General features: G+C 36.2%; 1 protein-coding gene across 1 annotated transcript in view; it reads left to right on the top strand.

The window, feature by feature from the left end:
- LOC124776487 (TBC1 domain family member 20) overlaps positions 1–20867 on the top strand; it is a 119001-nt gene that overhangs the window by 35997 nt on the left and 62137 nt on the right. The window contains exons 5-6 of the mRNA XM_047251503.1: positions 7271–7464; positions 11695–11911. Of these exons, the coding sequence (XP_047107459.1) occupies positions 7271–7464; positions 11695–11911 (411 nt within the window). The remainder of the gene's footprint in view (positions 1–7270; positions 7465–11694; positions 11912–20867) is intronic.

The following is a 20867-nucleotide window of genomic DNA, read 5'->3' as shown; positions in this document are numbered from 1 at the left end:
ACTTTGATTGGCCATTTATGTCTTTTCAGAAGTTATCTGCAGACCTGCATTTTCATCTGCCCCCTTCAAAAGTTAAAGTCTTTTCTTTGTATTCTCTTATGGTTATGTTATGAGGTTGTCTGCAAAGGCCAAACAATTTATTGTTTCTTTTAGTCTGCCCAGCAGTATGTAGTTATCATCTTTTGATTTTTCTTCCTCCATTTTCCATGCTGTTGTAACTTTTCGAGCACACAGCCGGATAACAATGGTGTAAAAATGTCTCCATGTCTAACTTCTAATACAATGTGGAAGGGACTGGAAGTTGTTCAAAGAAATTTAGCTTTATACGCTGTGTTTTTAAGAGTTTGTGTAGGTATTTAAAGTTTTTTCCTTTCTACTGTATATTACTTCATGATTTTGAGGACGGAACCTGTAATCTACACTTTCCTTCCTATTTCCATCTATTGTCCACATTAGTATTTCTTGAAGATTTGAGGGGAGCAAAGATTACAATAAACTTTCTAGTTTACTTAGCTTTTCACGTATAGTTGGCTCCAGTTCTTCTTGTCTAGGGGTCTGATTGTTGAAGCTGAAAATTCAAATTTTAGGTCCTCTGGTTGGATTGATCTAAATACATTCGAAGATTGTTGTTGCAGAATTTTTGTTTTTTTGTTAATATATTTTCCCACATTTTAGTATATCAAACAGTCTTCTGATTTTTTACGTTAATAAAGGCAACATTACATTGTTCATACAATATACAAAACTACTTCTGATAACATCAAAGGGTTGCTTATGACTCTCACACTCTCCAGAAATAATCATATTCCAAAGGGCTTACAATGTTTCTTAACAAATCAATTTCGATTAGTTTCTGTTACATTATTACTTTTGAATATTATTTCATGAATGAATCCAGAAATAAACATAGTATCTAGTAAGGTACTGTGTGCTTAATAATAGAAATTTTAAGTGTGCCAATAATTCGTAATTTCAAATGTTTCTAAAAAAAAAAGTAATTTTAACTGTACATTCAGAACTAGTACTTAATGATTATAGCATACAGACTAAAACATTTTATAAAGCAATTAATTTTCATAAATTTTAACTTGAAATATGACATACTGTGTATAAAATTATATGAAAATTTTCAGAAAAGCAACTGAGATAATACTGACCTGTCAAAAATTCGAAAAATAATACTGGTATCCAGAATGAGATTCTCACTGTGCAGCGGAGTGTACACCGATATGAAACTTCGTGGCAGATTAAAACTGTGTGTTGGACCAAGACTCGAACTCGGGACCTTTGCCTTTCGCGGGCAAGTGTTCTACCATCTGAGCTACCCAAGCACGACTCATACCCTGTCCTCACAGCGTTACTTCCGCCAGTACTGGTATCGACAACTATTGTTGAGGAAAAGTAATTATCCTATTACAACATCCCCTCACATAATATGGAAACAATGTGTTTACAATATTTTGTGACCTACTATAAGGTTTGCCAAATGGTGTACAAAATGATACCTAATGATAGAATACACATGTATAAAAGTACCTGATACATAACATTTTACAGAAAAGTAAGATAAATATCTATTATACAAGTCATAATCTATACATATAGGAGGACATGGCATTCAGATATTTAGATCTGTGGGACATTCTGTCACAAGACAAATGATACAAAGTCAAAATACAACATTACAACACTAAACTAAAGAAATAAGCGCAGAGGCAATGTAAAGTACTAGAGTTACAAATCACAAGTTTGCATCTATAAAGTCACACCTTCAGAATCATCAAAAGAGAAAAAAAAAAAAAAAAAAAAATCAGAGCCTAAGTGTACGGTGAGTGAGCTGACTCGAAAAACTGAAGATGACAGGTACTGACCAGAAGAATATACTCAGTCACAAGTAGGAGTATAGCACACAGTCAATCAGTGACATAAGCCAGAGTATGTAAGAGTGTGTTGACTCATGAAAAGAGAAAATAATGAAAAAAAATATTAGAACCTGTTCTTATCATGTGGGGACTGACCCATGAATCCCAACCACACTAGGTACACACCAGCAGAAATGTTTTGACACAACAAAATGAATTACATTCATAATCATTTATCAAAAAGTTCAATCATATGTAAAGAATAATTAGAGGAAGCATCTGCCTCAATGAATAGTTGCACACGCCCCTTAAGTACACACATGTGCGTGCGCGCGCACACACACACACACACACACACACACACACACACACACACACACACACACACACACACACGACCAGGGGTACCCAAAACACAGTTAAGCATGAGTTTTCACATCTCAAGTTCCAATGAGATACAATAATGCATAACTCAGGATGAATCCAGGTAATCAGAGTCGATGAATCCAGGTAATCAGTCATTAATAGCTTTGAATGATGGCGTAATCGAATAGCATGAGGACCAAAATCAGTGTGTGAAATCAGAAATGCATACATCTTGTTATACACTTGTTCATACAAACTAACCTACATACATAGAAGCCTAGAAGATTCATTTGCAATTAAAAAATATGTACCGAGTGCTGAGAAATTACATTGAAATGTATGACTACTAACCTGACAGTGCCTAATTTTGTCAGATTCCGATAATTATTTACAACATAGTTCATAGAACATACTCTTGAACTTTTTAAGTTTTCACATTTCTGTGTTGAACATAGCAACTCCTCAGTCATAGAACATCAACCCAAGTCTAACAAGATTTAAAGTTACATAATATATTGCGAAGTTAATAGCTCTACTTGAAAAAAATATACATTTATGTGGAATAACACTGTCCATAGCAATGACTTCTTTTCTAAACAAATAGTTCCTTGAAACATTACACAAATAAAAGAATTTTGCATATAGGATAATTGTGGCTAACAATTTACACATTTCAGTCACAAGACTAGTGTAGTTGACAGATGCTTGTGTACATTACCCAGCACCTTTGATCTGTTGAAAGTCGACTTGACCAAGAAGGGTTCAGCCATACAGGAGTGTGGGAGTGGGTCCACCTACATCTTTCAGTTTCCTCCATATATTTCTCGTCACATGCTCAAACGGATAGGTAACTTCCTGTCTAGCTTTCACACCGAATCCTGAAACATTGTTTCAATTGAAAAATGTTTAATCATTTCTGTAAGGTTTTGAACGTCACTACTCACTTCCTTCAGCATCTTTTGAAAATCACATCCTGTTATTTTAAAGTTTAATTATTAATTCTATCAGTTGGGAGGTTTAGGGAAAGGGGTACAGTTTAGAAAAGTAACTCAGAACCCCTGGTCAGGGGAAACTTACCGGGCTGGATGAGAAGGAAAGCTTGATTGTTGGGGACTGCACCAGACAAGAGTGCTTAAAGGTGGAATACAAGGTAATATGCAAGGCAGAGATTACTGCTAAAACATCATGCGTGAGCTAATAAGAGTGAGAAGCTAAGTGCATTGTATGTAACAGAGGTGAGAGGGAGGACAGTGAAAAATAGACAAGAAAGACAATGAAAGAGGTAGAAAACTAAAGTCGTGTGAAGAAAGGAGTAGTTACTGTGAATAAATGCTGAGGTGAAAGGAATTAAAATAAATTAAGGCCAGTTGGGTTGTGAGAACCAAGGACATGTTGTGGTGCTAGTTCCCATCGGTGGAGTTTCTCGAAATTGGTGTCTGGGGGAAGAATCCAGGTCATGCATGTGGTGAAACAGGCACCAAGGTCATGACCGTCATGTTGTACAGCATGTTCTGCAACTGGATATTGTGTGTGGTCTGTATACACTCTCTGCCCATGCCCATTCATCCTGACTGATACTGTTACATTCTGGTGTGCTTGTTGTGGAGCACACTTCCCACTTGGGTGCTCTCATGCTGGCCTACAGTTCCGCAGTGGGTCACCAAATTGAGTGTGAAACCAGCAGAGCTGTGACCTTGAAACTCCACCTGCACGCAGGGTGTCATAGCCGACTGCCCAAGTGTTTGTTTTGATTGTCTGAAGGTCACCACCTAGTGAGGTGGTGTTGACATGCTCAGTTAGTCTTTGAGTATGTTGATGTAAAGTGCTGAACACATTCATATGAGCATTACTATCTTGTCATAAAAATATCAGTACACTGTATTTTCAAGACGGCTCCATTGCTGGTGTGCAATAGCTGGTTCACAGAATGCTAAAGAGTTTGAATTTGCTGCACATTGTTATCGCAGGTCACCAATGTGAATTTCACTCTGGGAAAGGATAAAACCAGACTACAGCACAATTTCAGGTAAAATGCACTTTGTTATTTACATTGGTACAACCAGATATGTATCCATACATGTGTGAAGTTCAGCGTACACCACTCTCCTCTCAAGATATTCCAATTGTGGCTGCTGCAGTGCTGGTCAGAAAGTCTTATCTCCTCTACTCCTGCCACTTGGAAGTCTTCATATGTCTTTGGATTTTAATTTCTAACTTTTATGTTAGCCCTAGGTCTGCATCTTCCACCAGTTCCTCCATACCGATTAACATCATTTGTGCCTTCACTGTTAAGATTTATTAACAAGTGATGTTCATGGTTTTTCCCTTTTCTGATGTGTTTTACTTAACTGAAAGTGAGATAGTCGGACATTGTTGAGAAACCACAAGAAGGTGAAATGATTAATATTTTGCATCAGTGGTCATTGACAACTGTAAGATATTTGAGAAATTTATTGTATGTACAAGTACAACTGATTTTTATTTATTATTGAGCAGCTAGTGTTGGTCTCTGTTGAACCATCTTCAGACATAAAGATGATCCAATATACATCAAAATCGGTTACTAAAATTTTTTATGCAGCTATTTTACAAACAATGAAATTCATAAAATGTGAAATGAGTCAAGGAATACCTTAGCTGAAAGAACAGCTATAACGTGCATCCACATGTTACACCACAGATTAGCTAACGTTATTGACAGTCCTTTGTGTGGTATTGGTCAATGATATTTACCATTTGTATTTAAAATAACTTTAAAAAAAGTATTCATCTCAGTGTATAGAAAAGGCAAAGCAATTTATTTCATGTTGAGTTCCATGCATCCTTGATAAGAATATTACTACTAAAATATACATAGAGATAATGACAGTAAGAATAATGCATAATGATTTATTAGACTTGCAAATCAAAAATAGTCATCTGAGTAGCAAAGTAAAAGTGCTCCAATAATGTTTATACCAATGCTTAAAATTCAGCACATACAACAATGTATACAACAAGGTGTACAAAATTACCACAAAGAGTAAAGATATTTATCCAAAACATGGAGATGTAGATATTTTCTCTTTTTTATCCTTTCTTTTGGTGCAGATTTATTGTGCTGTTTCACTGTTTAGCTTCTGTTTAGTGTACTTAAAAATTGCATCACTGAAATGCAAGAAACTGTATAAAGATTTGCTGAAAGAAAATAATTTTCTGTCTGCAGTAAATGTGGGTGCTTATATTACTATTAAGCTCTCTCACTTACCACAGTTTACTAGCCTAAAATCTAGATGTTATTGTAAGAAGAAATTTTTCTGCTTGTCTGCAGACAACCAAGTAAATATATTTTGAAAGGGTTCATAATTATTTGATAAGATAATATGTTTGATGATTGATAAATTCAAATGCTACATTCTTCACTGCAGATATTATGCTTTAGTATGAACAGTATTCGTAATTCACAACTTTATTTATTAAATTTTTCACTTTGTACTACTTCTTGAACTGAGGTCGTTTTTTTCTTGTTTTCTTCATATTCTTAGACTTATAAACATGTCCTGCAATCTCTTTTATTGCCTTCATAGCACTCATTTTTTTTTTCTCCATGGTGACCAATGATCTAGCTCTGTTCATTCCACCATCTATCTTGTGATTTAAAATATGTTTGCCCCTTCATGATATATTTGCGACTGTATCATCAATCAGTTAAGTGGATCATTTTTTCTGAAATAACTTTTATCATATTGAAATTGGTTTGTATTTAGATAGCTGCTTTTCTAGTCCAATTTTATCTGTTTGTGGATTGTATGTGATTTAAAGTGTTACACATTACCTGTGCAGTCATCAACATTTTTGAGACACGGAAACACTGTGCACTACTTAGGTTATTGTAGATTAAGTCCAGGAGATTGCTGGGGTGAAATTAGATTTTGCTAAGGAAATTCCATCTCTGGAATGTAATAAACTAGTCTGGATGGGTGATTGAAATCACCCTTGTTGTATAATAAGCACTCTGTTCTCTTGAGTTGTGCTTCAGATAATCCTCAGCAACTGCATCTGGGACATTCCCTTGTCAAACTACTTCTGTCATCATTCCCTGCACAATCCTCCCTCCTCTCCCTCCCCATTCCCCCCCCCACCCCTATCCCAGATATATACACACAAGTGTATGCATATGACATCCACCATTTTTTCTATTCCTTCTCCGCTCCCCAGTCTTACTTAATTATTAGCTATTTGCACTTTTTGTTTTCTTTGCCTCTTCTAATCCATCTTTACTTCTCACTTTGTGACATCTACTATTTCTTAACTGAATTTGGCTTGCTAATGCACTGTCTTTGACCTCCTACTCTTTTTCCTTCATATTTGTGTACCTTATTCCTCATAATAGGTCTGTTCCTTGCAGCCAGGGACATGAGTGACTTGCGTCCCCATCTTCCAAAATTGCAACCTCTATCAATCTAATCCTTTTCCCTCCAAAAGGAAGGATCATGTCATCCTGAAAGTTAAATGTTGTGTTGTATTAAAATGTTTCTATTGACAGTACTGTGATTTGCACATTCTAAAGATAAGTGTTGACAAAACTTCAGTTGTTGTTTTAATGATTTTCTGTATTGAATATGTAGTTGATGTTTTAAAAATTAACTTGATGTTCACTTCTGATAATACTTTGTGAATGAATATAAAAAATTCCAGTTCTACTATGGTTAAGATTCTGCATTAAACATGATACCCTTCTGAAACTAGTTTAATGGAAAACTTTCTCACATTTGAGTAAGGCAAAGGCAGTTGCACACATAAGACCATCACTAGTAGAGGAAGGTTTCGTTCAAACTAACTTTGAGGTTGATGATAGCTTTTACTTTATACTGTGGAAACTCATTGGAAGATGGGTGTAACTGCTTATAAAAATGTTCAGGTATTGAGACACAGGGAAATCTCTCTTCATAAACAATTTATTGAGCACCAGCTACAATCCCAAAGTTCCCATGAGCTGAAAGAATTGTAATTTATGCAGTATACTAGAGATATAAACATAAACAATGATTTGTTTGTTTCAGGGTTATCATGATGTTGCAGTGACATTCCTTCTTGTTGTGGGAGAATCTGTTGCATTTAAAATAATGGAGAAGCTCTCTACTACTCATCTCAAAGATTGTATGGCAGCAACTATGGAAAAAACTTCCTATTTGCTCAATTATATATATCCTCTAATCCAGAGGTTGCACCCATCACTATGTGATTATTTGGAGAGGTACATTTGCTTTATATAACTTTATCTGTATGCACAGAGAGAAGAATGCAGTTTGATACGTATGTTTTTTGTTAGAGTATTTGCTGTATACATTTTCACCGATTGCAGTTACTAAATGCTATGAAAGCGTCCACATGGAAATTTTACGAAATTCCAGAGTAGATTGATAAAGATTATGATTAACTTTCAAATTTTTCAGTGGGTTCAGATTTCCTTATTAGTTTCTAAATGATAATGGCAATAATATTTTTACTTATCCACTTACTTCTCCTACTTCACTTAAAATCTGTGGAATATATTTGAAACATTGTATGTTTTTATATAAAATATTTATCCTGCCTTATAATTTTCTGTTGGTTTCACCTCCAGAAGAATCACAGCATGGGTGTATGGAATTAACACACACACACACACACACACACACACACACACACACACACACACACACACACTTACAAAACCTCCACGGTGGCTGTATCTTCAGAACTAATATTCATTAAAACTGCGTACAGTAATTAACATAGCAAATCTAATATTTTCAAATTTGACATTGGCAGTTGTCCCTCTATTATAAAACTAGCTGTTACCTGTGGTGCTTCGCTTGCATATCAGTAGTGTTGTTATGATGAGTGGTGGTAAGTAATCTAAGAATTTTACAAGATGTCTGTGTGTATAGTGATGTAGAGATGTGTATGAAAAAGCTTTCCCGTGCCAGTATGTAGGTACATAATGAATGTGTTTCTATTTGCTGTATGTGGAATCTGAAAGCATGCATTATGTTTCCTAATTATATTTACGAAAAGTGCCTCAATTCTTTACATTTATGCAGAAGTAGAATTTTTAGGGGTTTGTCTTTCTCACCTAGTACTGAATGTGACATTTTGCCTCCAGAGAAACACATACCAACCGTTTCTCCCTTCCATTTTAATGTGTTGTGTTGCCTACATTTATGATCCACCCCCATGACTAATTTCTGATTAATATAGTCTCTCAATAGATCATAATCAAACGTAGCCTCACCAAAAGCCTTTCACATTCTACAAGTAAAGGTACGACTCTGTCATACAACCTTTAAATGACACCATCGTTGTGAGTCTTCAAGCATCTTAGAAGTTGTAAGAGACACCAGACACTCAGCTGTAAAATGTGACAGGTTTTTGACTATTCTAACATCTCTGTAGCTCTTAAGACAATCTGATGTTCTGCATCCAAGTTCCAAGCAGACAGGAGGCTGCTCTGAGCTTTGTTGGATTCGAGTAACTTTTACAGCTTGATCTCTGTTAGAAGTACACACCAAATGAAACTTTAAGTCTGCGTGGCATATAGTAACAGTTTTAAATATGGCTCTTGGGCTTACCCTCCAATTTTATTGTTGTATCTCCGCTAAAACTCTCCATCTATGCCATGTGGTGTAAGAACTCAATATCATAAACCACACACCATAACATTGGATTAGCACTGTTATGGAATAAGCTATAGACACTCAGAATGCCAATCGTTGCGTCAGCGTCGTCTCCATCATAGTCACATATACAATATTTAAAAATGTTAATAATACTCGAAAAGATTTTTAAGTAGCCATTGCTCTTCCTTGGGATTCAAGCTTTCTTCATAGCAAATATCATAGGTATCGGTTCAATGGTAGAATCATGAAAACTTAACAGAGTGAGATACTTTCCCAATTAATAATACTAGCATTAATATGGAAGTGTGGATTACACGTGTTGGGATTTGAATAAGCATTGTGCTGATTGTGTTGAATAATATTACATCGGCGTATCAACCAAAAAGTATTTTCACAAGTATGATAATTTCAAAAGTGAAAGAGTAAATAGCTTTCTCAATGAGTAAATACTTTTCCTTAATTTGCTTAATATTCTTCAAATCAATAAATATCTTGTAATGCACACTTCATAAAGTAGTCTTTCTTCTTCATCAGGGTTCAAGCTGTCTCATACCAAATTTCATGGATATCTTTGTAGTCATGAAAAAATAAGAGACAGAGTTACTTTCGCATTTATAATATTAGTATGGAAGTGTGGATTGACATGGATTAAACATGCTGAGGATTGTAAAAGTATTGTGTTCTAGCTGTTACCCATGGCTCTCATATCAGTAAAGTCAAGTGAAATGAAATGAAATGTGTATGTGTCCCTTTATTGGTTGAGAAACCCTGGTTGCTTGGTGCATGTCTTCTTTCTTTTTTTTTATGCCAGTGCGGTGACTTGCACATTGATGATGATAAAATGTTGATGAGGACAACGCACACATCCCGACATGAGCAAAAAAGAAAGTGTTGTGAACTGCAACTGGGAACCAGTGATCATTAAACAGCATTCCTGATCACATGACCACTAACTGTTCTTGCAAAATAGAGCACAACAAAGAAGTTGTGAGATGTGTGATGCTCAGTGGTTAAAGTGTCATGGATTTGTGATTGATATTGGTATGGGAGTATAGATTAAATACATAAAAGTTTGTATAAATATTGTATTTGTTACTTTGAATTGTATGATATAGAACATATCAAACAATAAAAGTGTTTTCAAAAATAGATAAAATTCAAAAGTCAAAGAGTTAGTAGCTTTTTCAAAGAGTAATTATTGTTCCATATTTTGCGTTATAGTTTACAAATCAATGAATGTTATACTACACACTTTTTAAGGTCACCTGTGTTCTTCATCAGTGTTCAAGCTATCTTAATACCAAATTTTATCAAAATCAGGTCAGCAGTTTTGTCATGAAAGCATAACAGACAGAGTTACTTTTGCATTTAGAATATTTGTATGGATGGTCTGGGAATGAATAAACAGGCAACTCACTAACCAAACAAAATATTTTATACAGTTTTTGTGTCAGGGAAGTGAATCTGTTGTTGAAAGCTTGACATTATTTCAAGGAGAAGAAACACTCAAGAAATGAATTATTACATCTGTCATTACAGTCTGCTGTCACACTAATTTTCTCAATGAAGGGGTAATCACTGTGAAAATGAGTGACAGTAACTGCAATAAAATACAGTCATGACCCTTAGTCTATCTTTTGTTTTGGACGTTTTATGACACAAATCACATTTTTTTATTTTTAAATTAGTGTTAAACATCATTTTAATATTCAGATTTAATACTTTGCCCAGTTAAAATCAAGTTCAGAGTGATGCAGGGAAATACTGGGATGTCTCGCCACATGATTTCAGAATATTCATCCCAAGACATTAAAATAAGCTTGATGTGAGACAAATTAACATCCACCATGCTGATTTGATATGTCACACAGAGCAAGGTGGCATTCAAGAGGATGATGGTTCGAACTCATGTCAGGCCATTCAGTTTTAAGTTTTCCATGATTTGTCTAGATCACTCAATGCAAATGCCGGGATGGTTCCTTTGAAAGGGCACGGCTGATTTCTTTTTCCTTATCTAATCTGAGCTTGTGCTCAGTTCCTAATGACCACATTGTTGATATGATGATTAACATTAATCTCCTCCTCCTCCTCCTCCAATGTGTCACTAATCACTTAACACATCATTAGCAGGTTTTTGTGGAAACATGACTCACCGGCAAAGCAGCTTCCAGAAAACACCATTGAATTTCTTCATTACAGAGCCTGAATTTACTTGTGACTTCATATCTGACTTGGAAAAATGTTTATCAGTAAATGGTCTCTAGTTTGATTAGTAACAGTTTTTACTCATTGAAGTAAATTTAAAGTTTTACTACCAGGTACAGTTCACCACAGTTTGATGATGCAAGAAAATATTGGCTACTGAAGCATTTTGTAATGTTGATACGGAACTTTCTGGCGGATGTTATAATGTCGTCTTGTTGCCTATTTACATATTTAATATCAAAGAAGATAAAATTGTCCCCTCAACAGGACCAGCATTTGGTATACTGGTTTGAAGTTTTGTGTACTGAAAAAAGAGAAATAAGGAATAAAAAGGGCATTGGGTCAACCATTGTAATATTTGAGAATGCAAGCTTTCTTGGTGAACTCTGTTGATGGAGTTCTTCTCAAGTTATCAGCTGAATGGCAGTGTCCTCTTCAAGCAATGTGTGAATGTTTCCTTCTATTTCTCTTTAGGGTGAACTTTGCCTGAACGTGATGAGTAGGAAGCGCATTAAAACATTGCTTCAAGATGACACTGCTTCAGATTACCTGATTTGTATGACTGCGACATTGTTACACAGAAGAGCAGTGCTGAATTATAGTTCACTTACTATTTTCAGGTCAGAAGTAGGAACAATGTTTTGCTTGCCTTGGTTTCTAACTTGGTATGGCCACAATTTAAATAAATATCAAGATGTGGTTCGGCTGTATGATTTCTTCCTTGCATCACCACCACTAACACCATTATATCTGGCAGCAGAGATTGTAGTATATCGGCAAGATGAGATATTTGCAGTGGACTGTGACATGCCCAGTATCCACTCACTTTTGTCACAGGTATGCTATCATGTCTTTCAAGGCAAAATTATGTATTCCAAATTGAAAGTGTAAATATTTATTCTTCATTTCCTTAAGCAATAACTCTAACGTAATATATAAGGGATTAATAGAAGATAATTTGCTCTTCATCCTTGTTCAGACTGCTCTAAGTAATACACTGAAATGAGTCACTTAAAACTTATTTTGCAATTAATATTAGCTGCAGGAAAAATGTTACCATGTCCTTTGTTCTTTTCTTAGTTGACTGATTAAATCTGACTAAAATATTTAGTATTTTCTCTCCATTAACGTATGTTGTCTGTAAGATGTGCTTAAACACTGTTAGTATTAAAACTGAGTTCTATTTGTAGAAAATTGTTGCAGAGGCAAGTTCCAAACGTTTGCAAAATTAAGAAAACTTTGACAAACAATAGTAGAAGGTATTCTGCAAAAATTCATGATAAGGCCTAGATATAATTAATGTTGTTGTTGTGGTCTTCAGTCCTGAGACTGGTTTGATGCAGCTCTCCATGCTACTCTATCCTGTGCAAGCTTCTTCATCTCCCAGTACCTACTGCAACCTACATCCTTCTGAATCTGCTTAGTGTATTCATCTCTTGGTCTCCCTCTACGATTTTTACCCTCCACGCTGCCCTCCAATACTAAATTGGTGATCCCTTGATGCCTCAGAACATGTCCTACCAATCGATCCCTTCTTCTGGTCAAGTTGTGCCACAAACTTCTCTTCTCCCCAATCCTATTCAATACTTCCTCATTAGTTATGTGATCTACCCATCTAATCTTCAGCATTCTTCTGTAGCACCACATTTCGAAAGCTTCTATTCTCTTCTTGTCCAAACTATTTATCGTCCATGTTTCACTTCCATACATGGCTACACTCCATACGAATACTTTCAGAAATGACTTCCTGACACTTAAATCAATACTGGATGTTAACAAATTTCTCTTCTTCTGAAACGCTTTCCTTGCCATTGCCAGCCTACATTTTATATCCTCTCTACTTCGACCATCATCAGTTAATTTGCTCCCCAAATAGCAAAACTCCTTTACTACTTTAAGTGCCTCATTTCCTAATCTAATTCCCTCAGCATCACCCGACTTAATTAGACTACATTCCATTATCCTTGTTTTGCTTTTGTTGATGTTCATCTTATATCCTCCTTTCAAGACACTGTCCATTCCATTCAACTGCTCTTCCAAGTCCTTTGCTGTCTCTGACAGAATTACAATGTCATCGGCGAACCTCAAAGTTTTTATTTCTTCTCCATGAATTTTAATACCTACTCCGAATTTTTCTTTTGTTTCCTTTACTGCTTGCTCAATATACAGATTGAACAACATCGGGGAGAGGCTACAACCCTGTCTTACTCCCTTCCCAACCACTGCTTCCCTTTCATGTCCCTCGACTTTTATAACTGCCATCTGGTTTCTGTACAAATTGTAAATAGCCTTTCGCTCCCTGTATTTTACCCCTGCCACCTTTAGAATTTGAAAGAGAGTATTCCAGTCAACATTGTCAAAAGCTTTCTCTAAGTCTACAAATGCTAGAAACGTAGGTTTGCCTTTCCTTAATCTTTCTTCTAAGATAAGTCGTAAGGTCAGTATTGCCTCACGTGTTCCAGTGTTTCTACGGAATCCAAACTGATCTTCCCCGAGGTATATAATTAATACTGCTGCCAATAATAGCAAAAATTAACCTAACAATGGAAATTCCAAGTTCGAATACCCACAATATAAAGAAAATATTGGTTGCAGCTCACTGTAAAGATGAAGAGTTACAGACACTTACACATTAGCTTGCGGGGCCAAAGCCTTCTTCAAGGACAGTGACATAACATTTTTATTATGTGACAGATTATATTGATTTTCTTGAATACTTAGACTTGTATCAATCAATTATAATTAGACAATTGCAGAGGCTGGCTGTGGACCTTGTCAATTTGTGGTGGCTTGAGTGCTTCATTGATACAGGTGCCCATATAGTAGGTGCAACTGTACTGGAGGGCTATCTGTGGAAAGGCCACACAAACATGTGGTTCCTGAAGAGGGTGGCAACCTTTCTGTAGTTGCAGAGGCAACAGTAAGATTTTGGGTCTATTGAGCTGACCACGTAATGTTAATGAACATGACATTGCTGTGCTAATACTGCAAATAACTGAAAGCAAGAAAAAACTATAGCTGTTATTTTTCCGGCGGGCTGCAGCTCTTCCACATGGCTAAATGATGATGGCATCTTCATAGTTAAAATATTCTAGAGGTAAAATAGTAGTCCATTCAGTTTTTCAGACAGGACTACTTGGGAGGATGTCATCATTGGAGGGGGTGGGAGGGGGCTGCATTTGAGACATCAGAGCATGGAATTTTAGATCACTTAACATAGATGTTATAGAATTTAAAAAGGGAAGTGAATATTTTGAAGTTAGATTAGTGGGACTTAGCAAAGTGCGGTGCCTGGATGGAACGGAATTATCATGTGGATACAGAGTTATAAATACATAAACAAATAAGGGTAAAGCAGGAGTAAGATAATGAATAAGAAAAGAGAAATGAGAGAAAGACGCTATGATGAGCATAGTGAACGTATTATCATAGCCAAGCCAGACATAAAGCCATCGCTCGACACAGTAGGACAGGTTTATATGCCAACTATCTCTGCAGATGATGAAGACATTGAAAGAATGTAGAATGAGGTAAAAGAAATTTCACATGAGGTTGAGGGAGAGGAAAATGTAATTGTGATGGGGATCTGGAATTTGTTAGTAGGAGAAGGAAGAGGAGGAAATGTAGTAGGAGACTGTAGTAGGAGACTGTAGTAGGAGAAGGTAGTAGGAGAAGGTGAACTGGTAGAAAGGAATGAAAGAGGAACCCACCTGGTACAATTTTGCACATAGCATTGTTTAATCATTGCTAACACTTGATTTAAGAATCATGTAAGAAGGCTGTATGTGTGAAAGAGACTGAGACAATTGAACAGTTTTGAATCAATTATATAATGGTAAGGCAGAAATATGAAACCATTTTAAACTGTAAGACATTTCCAGAGGCAGATGTGGACTACGGTCATAATTTATTTGTTATGAACTGTGTGATGAAACTTAAGAAACTGCAAAAAAAAAAAAAAAAAAATAATAATAATAATAATAATAATAATAATAATAATAATAATAATAATAATCAAGAAGATGAGATCTGGATAAGTTGAAAGAACCAGAGATCATTGAGAGTTTGAGAAGTAGCAGTAGGCAATGTCTGACTGAAATAGGGAAAGGAGATGAATGATTCACGTTGATGGATGAAATAATGAAGGTAGCAGAGGATCGTGTAGGTAAAAAGACAAAACCTGATAGAAAATGTTGGATAAATTGAAAAATACTGAATTTAATTGACAAATGGAGAAAATATAAAAATGCAGCAAATGACACTGGCAAAAAGGAATGCAGATAACTAGACATGAAATTGGCAGGAAGTGTGAAATGGCTAAACAGGAATGGCTGTAGAACCATGGATATGTAGAGGAAAGATAGATGCTGCTATAGGAAGATTTAAGAGACTTTTGAGAAAAAAGAAGCACCTTGTGAATATCAAGAGCTCAGCTGGAAAGCCAGTACTAAAAGAAAAGAAATCTTAAGGTGGAAGGAATATATGTAGGTCTACGTAAGGGGAACAAACTTCAACACAATATTGTAGAAAGAAAAGTAGTAGTAGGTGAAGATGAAACTGTAGATATGATACCGCAAAGAAGATTTAATAGAACACTGAAAGATCTACGTTGAAACAAAGCCCCTGGAGTAGACAACATTTCCTCAGTATTATTGAGATCCTTGGGAGAGCCAGCCATGACAAAACTATTCCACCTGGTGTATAAGATACTTGAGGTGGACGAAATACCTGCAGACTTCAAAACGATTGTAATAATTCCAGTTCCAAAGAAAGCAGGTGCTGATAGGTGTAGATTTTACCAAACTATCAGTTAATAAGTCATGATTGTGTAACACCGACTTGAATTATTTATAGACGTCTGGAGAATCCGCTGGAAGCCGACCTCAGGGAGAGTCAGATCAGTTTTTGGAGAAATGTAAGACTCGACAAGCTGTGCTGATCCTATGACTGAAAGAAAGGCAAACCTATGTTTATAGCATATGTAGACTTAGAGACACCTTTTGGCAATTTAGATTGGAATACACTGTTTACACTGTTTGAAATTCTGAAGATAGCAGTAATAAAACACGTGGAGCAAAATGTTGAAGTCTGTACAGAAACAAGACTGCAGTTATGTTAGTCAAAGGACGTGAAAGGGAAGCAGTAATTGAGAAGGGGTTGAAACAGTATAACATAGCAAGCAGGAACCAACCCATCAACTATGACTGCATTCCTGTAAAGATTAGTTTTTTTTTTTTTTTTTTTTTTTTTTCCTCTACTCATTTTTCAACTTTCATCTAGTTGTCTATTTATGCTCATACAGTATGTGTCAGAATCTTTCAAAACTAATTAGACTGTGCTTTATAGTAGGTTTATTATTCAGACTATAGTTTTCAATATGCAGTATGTATAATTGTATGGGAAACCCTCTTAATTAAAAGTAATTGATAGTTGAAATTATGACTATAGTCGATAATGCTAATTTGGACTGAGCTAATAGATAGTTTTAGATATAATGACACTACTCATTTGAAAGACTGGCATCCAAACTTTAGAGTAAAATGTTTCGATTTAACTAAAATTTGTTATCTTACCAGATAATTAGTATTAAAGTTCACACACACCAAAAATTTCTATTTCAAATTTAGCCATTTTTCTTGTTAAGTTCCAGCTTTTGCCACTATAATCTTATTACTCAAATTTTCTGGGACTGAATGACACCTATCATTAATTAAGAATTTGCTTAATTTATTATGATTTCCAGGGTGGCAGTTGTACTTGTAAATTGTTAATTTCCAACATTGACACTGTAAATAGTTCTGTAAAATTTTGTGCTCTTCTTACTAACTACATACTCTGTAAACTAAGTTATTGTTGAACCATGTAATCCATTCCAGTCAGTATAATCTAATCCATCAGCTTTTCAAACCATTATGAAGTTTCCGAAGTACAAAAATGTTCATATGCCAGTCTTTATAAGGCCAAAGACATTCCAAAATCTTCATTGGTGACAGGCAAGCAATCGCGTAAGATCATGTAGTAAAGTCTGTCTGTTTCTAATCATTATAATACTAACTTATCTGTGAAAATCTGGCTTAGTGGCAACATCGTGTATCAAGTTTTCACAGTAAAATTCATGCTTAGCTTGCACTATGGTTAACATTTGTGTAACAAGTCAGTGTAAGATGTCAGTAATAAGTATATGTTTGTCACCAGTATTTGCTCATTGCATTTGTGGGACTTCAGGCATTAAGTGCAGACTAAAGATTAGCAGGCAGGTAACTACATACCAGTCATAGCCTGCCTCCTTTGTTATTCAGTCTGTGCTTTGAGAATGTGATAAAGGAAACCAGGGAACAATGATGAGAAGGAATAAAAGTTCAGGGAGAAGAAATAAAAACATTGATGTTTGCTGACGACACTTTAATTCTGTTGGAGGCAGAAAGGACTGGAAACAGCAATGTAACAGAGTGGATGATGTCTTGAAAAAAAGTTAAAAGATGAATGTCAAAGGGTAGGGGAATGAAGTCAGATTAAATCAGGCAATGCTGAGGAAAGTATATAAGGAAACAGGATACTAAAAGTAGCAGATAAGTTTTGCCATTTGGGCAGCAAAATAACCACAACGGCTGAAGCAGAGAGACTATAAAATGCGGGCTGGCTCTAATAAGGAAGGCAGTTCTGAAAAAGAGGGATCTGTTAACATCAAATGTAAATTTAAGTGTTAGAAAGCCTTTTCTGAAGGTTTTTGTCTAGAGTGAAGCCTTCCACAGAAGTGAAATGTGGACAAAAAGCCATTCAAGAAAGAAGAGGATGTAAGCTTTTGAAATGTGGTGCTGTAGATGGGTAGATCATGTAACTAACGAGCAGGTACTGGATCAGGCTTGGGAGAAAAGAAATCTATGGTACAACTGGACTAAAAGAAGGGATCAGTTCATAGAACACATTTGGAGGCATCAAGGAATTGTCACTTTGATATTGGTGGTAGATATTGGGGATGTTGTGGGGGGGGGGGGGGGGGGGGGATGTAAAAATTGTAGGGTGAGCCCAAGAAACATAGTAAGCAGGTTCAGTTGGATGTAGGTTTCAGTAATTGTTCGGAGATCAAAAGGCTTGCACAGGATATAATGTTATGAAAAGCTGCATCAAACCAGTCTACAAACTAACAACTACGACAAGAACAAGAAAAACGAGAACAAAATGCATGGGGGAGATTGTTAATAGTTGTTAGCTTCTAAGAACAGGAGTTGTGATTTTCGTGTATTGATATTACTCATGCTTATCGTGGTTTTTTTTCTGATTCTTGAGCATATAAAAATTCTCAATTAAGCTTTAGGAAAAAAAGAGATCTATACCATATCATCTTCTGGATATGTAGTTGCTAAGCCATTCCATTGTCTTCGTGACTATATTCATTGTACTGGATGATATTTATATTTTAAATGCTAAACTGCAACTTAAGTGTTCATATTGAGCCGCAAGTTCCTTGTGTAAACAAGTTCTTGACTAATATATTTTGTATTTTCCTTGGCAAAATGAATTTAGTTTTTTCATAATAATTGTAAATGTTACAATAAAATTTTGTATTGGGACGTAACTACTTTCCCAGAAGAACAGATAGAGGGGTAGTGTCCCATATGTTGTTTTTTCTTGACCACATAAGAAATAAATGTTGGATAAAAGGAGAAAAAGAGAAAAATTATGTGTAACAGGAAAAAGCTCATGTAGCTAATTATAAGCAATATAATAAAATTATGATTTACTCTTTGAATCAGTTCAGGAAGAAAAACAAACTGTATTGGGGTCTGTTAATACATGGCAGAATTCTGACGGTTAATTCTTTCTCATAAATGTCGTAGAAGGAATGGTTAATTAAAAAAAAGTTGAACACAAAGGGTCCATGGTATTGAACAGCCAAAATCATCAGTATCCCATATTTTCAACAGTTTCAGCTATAATGTTATTTCAAACTTGTAGGTTTTGCCTTGTCAGCCACATTAATGCATTCATCACTCTGCACACATCATTTGTACATTGAGGTGGAGTAACAATGCTTAGCTTTCTGGCTTACCTGAGTGAGAAAAATTAAGAGCATTTTACTAGTTTGTGTTCAGAGTTGAAAAATCCCAAACGCTTAAGTTTACAGAGATTGCAGACATGTATATTTATTATGATCTCTGCAGTGGGAAATTGTGAATACTTATGAAGGTGTTTTGAATTAAGAGTACTACTCTACTGAACAACATTACGAGGTTTGTGGATGTGGTACATGTTTCTCTTCTCAGTGGTCGTGTTTGTGAAATGGGAAATGTATGAAGATATACAGTCTATAGATAACATTTTTGAGCAATTAAAAGTAGCTTAAGAAGTAATTCCAGAGGTGGACCTGGACATCCTACATAAGAGGACCGCATATTATATATGAGCAGGGCTCGTATCACAGTTGTCAGCAAGGGATGCAGCGCCTTGAGAAAAATGCCTTCATGAAGGCATTCTGTGAGAGAGCTATTGCTGGTAGTAATTTGATTCCACAGTTTGTATTTATTGATGAATCAAATTTTATGATGTGGTGAGTGTTGCATCTCTCATGCAAATATATACAATTTCTTTCAACATTACTTCAGTAAATACGTGGTATGCTGCCTTTGATAACAAAGATGATAGACAATCTATTTAATGAATGACTATATTTCCAGTTCTTGCAGACTCACCAGTCTGAGTACTTGCTGAAAGAAATACCTCCCATACATGAGACTTTTAAAATACATCTACATCTATGTTGACTACATTTTGACAACTTTCAACCTTTCCACGTCAGACATTCCCTCCCATACAGCCTTGACATTCGAGGCAAAGATATTTGTTCAGATACAGAATCCTTACAGCAGTACACCACCATTGTTACCTCAGCCATCACTTTAATTAATTACCCTACCAGCGTAGTTCAAAAGCAGTTTTCCAGGCTATCGCATCCAATCCTGCTATTGTTGATGCCTCAATAAAGCAACTTAGGAGTATACCACTTTTAATTCAGTACTATCCTGATCTTGAATGTATTAATCAGCTACTTTGACAAGGCTATGACTTGCTAAAATCAAATCATACCCTGAAATGAGATCCATTCTGTGTGACAGTTTGCCCACCACACCTAGAATAGCTTTTGGTGCATTATCCTCCACCCACTATGCAGTGTCGTTTTCTGCACCGACAAGGACCATGGAATTCTTTGCACCTCATCTCCAGCATGGTAACCAGTCCGTTGTGGTGGGGCCGCCATTTACCCTGTTGGTTGTAGCCCCCCTGACCACACAGCAATTGCTCTGCTGATGCCTGCACCGTTAACTCCCCATACATGCCAAGGATTAGATGCCTGTCACCCTGGGGCATCGGGACTCCCGGCAATGGCCTTCCTGTCAGGTGGCCCTTGCCGAGGCTAGGTGGAGCCCGTGGGGAGCGTCCCTGGTTGGAGTGGATGGCATCAGGGTGGATGACACACCATGAAGTGTAGTAGGTCATCTCCTGCTGGTGGTCTGCCGCCAGCAGTCTCTAACCATTCAAACTCTCAGTACAATGCAAGGAAGTGTGATCCTAAATCATTCCCCTCCCTGGCCACACCATGGGAGGAATGCCAGGCTAAGGATGGCAGTGAAGCTTATTCACCCTGGTACCTCGTATGTACGAGAGTTGATGGACAATCTTTCATATACATGAAGCCTCAGTTTTTTGTGGAACATTTGGAGGACAAGTGTGGGGAGGTAGAGGGCTTGTCCAGAAAGCACTCTGGGTCAGTCTTGATAAAAACAGCATCGTCTGC

This window comes from Schistocerca piceifrons, chromosome 2 (genome assembly GCF_021461385.2).
Source record: "Schistocerca piceifrons isolate TAMUIC-IGC-003096 chromosome 2, iqSchPice1.1, whole genome shotgun sequence".
NCBI lineage: Eukaryota > Metazoa > Arthropoda > Insecta > Orthoptera > Acrididae > Schistocerca > Schistocerca piceifrons.
This window is presented reverse-complemented; position numbering and strand designations above follow the sequence as displayed.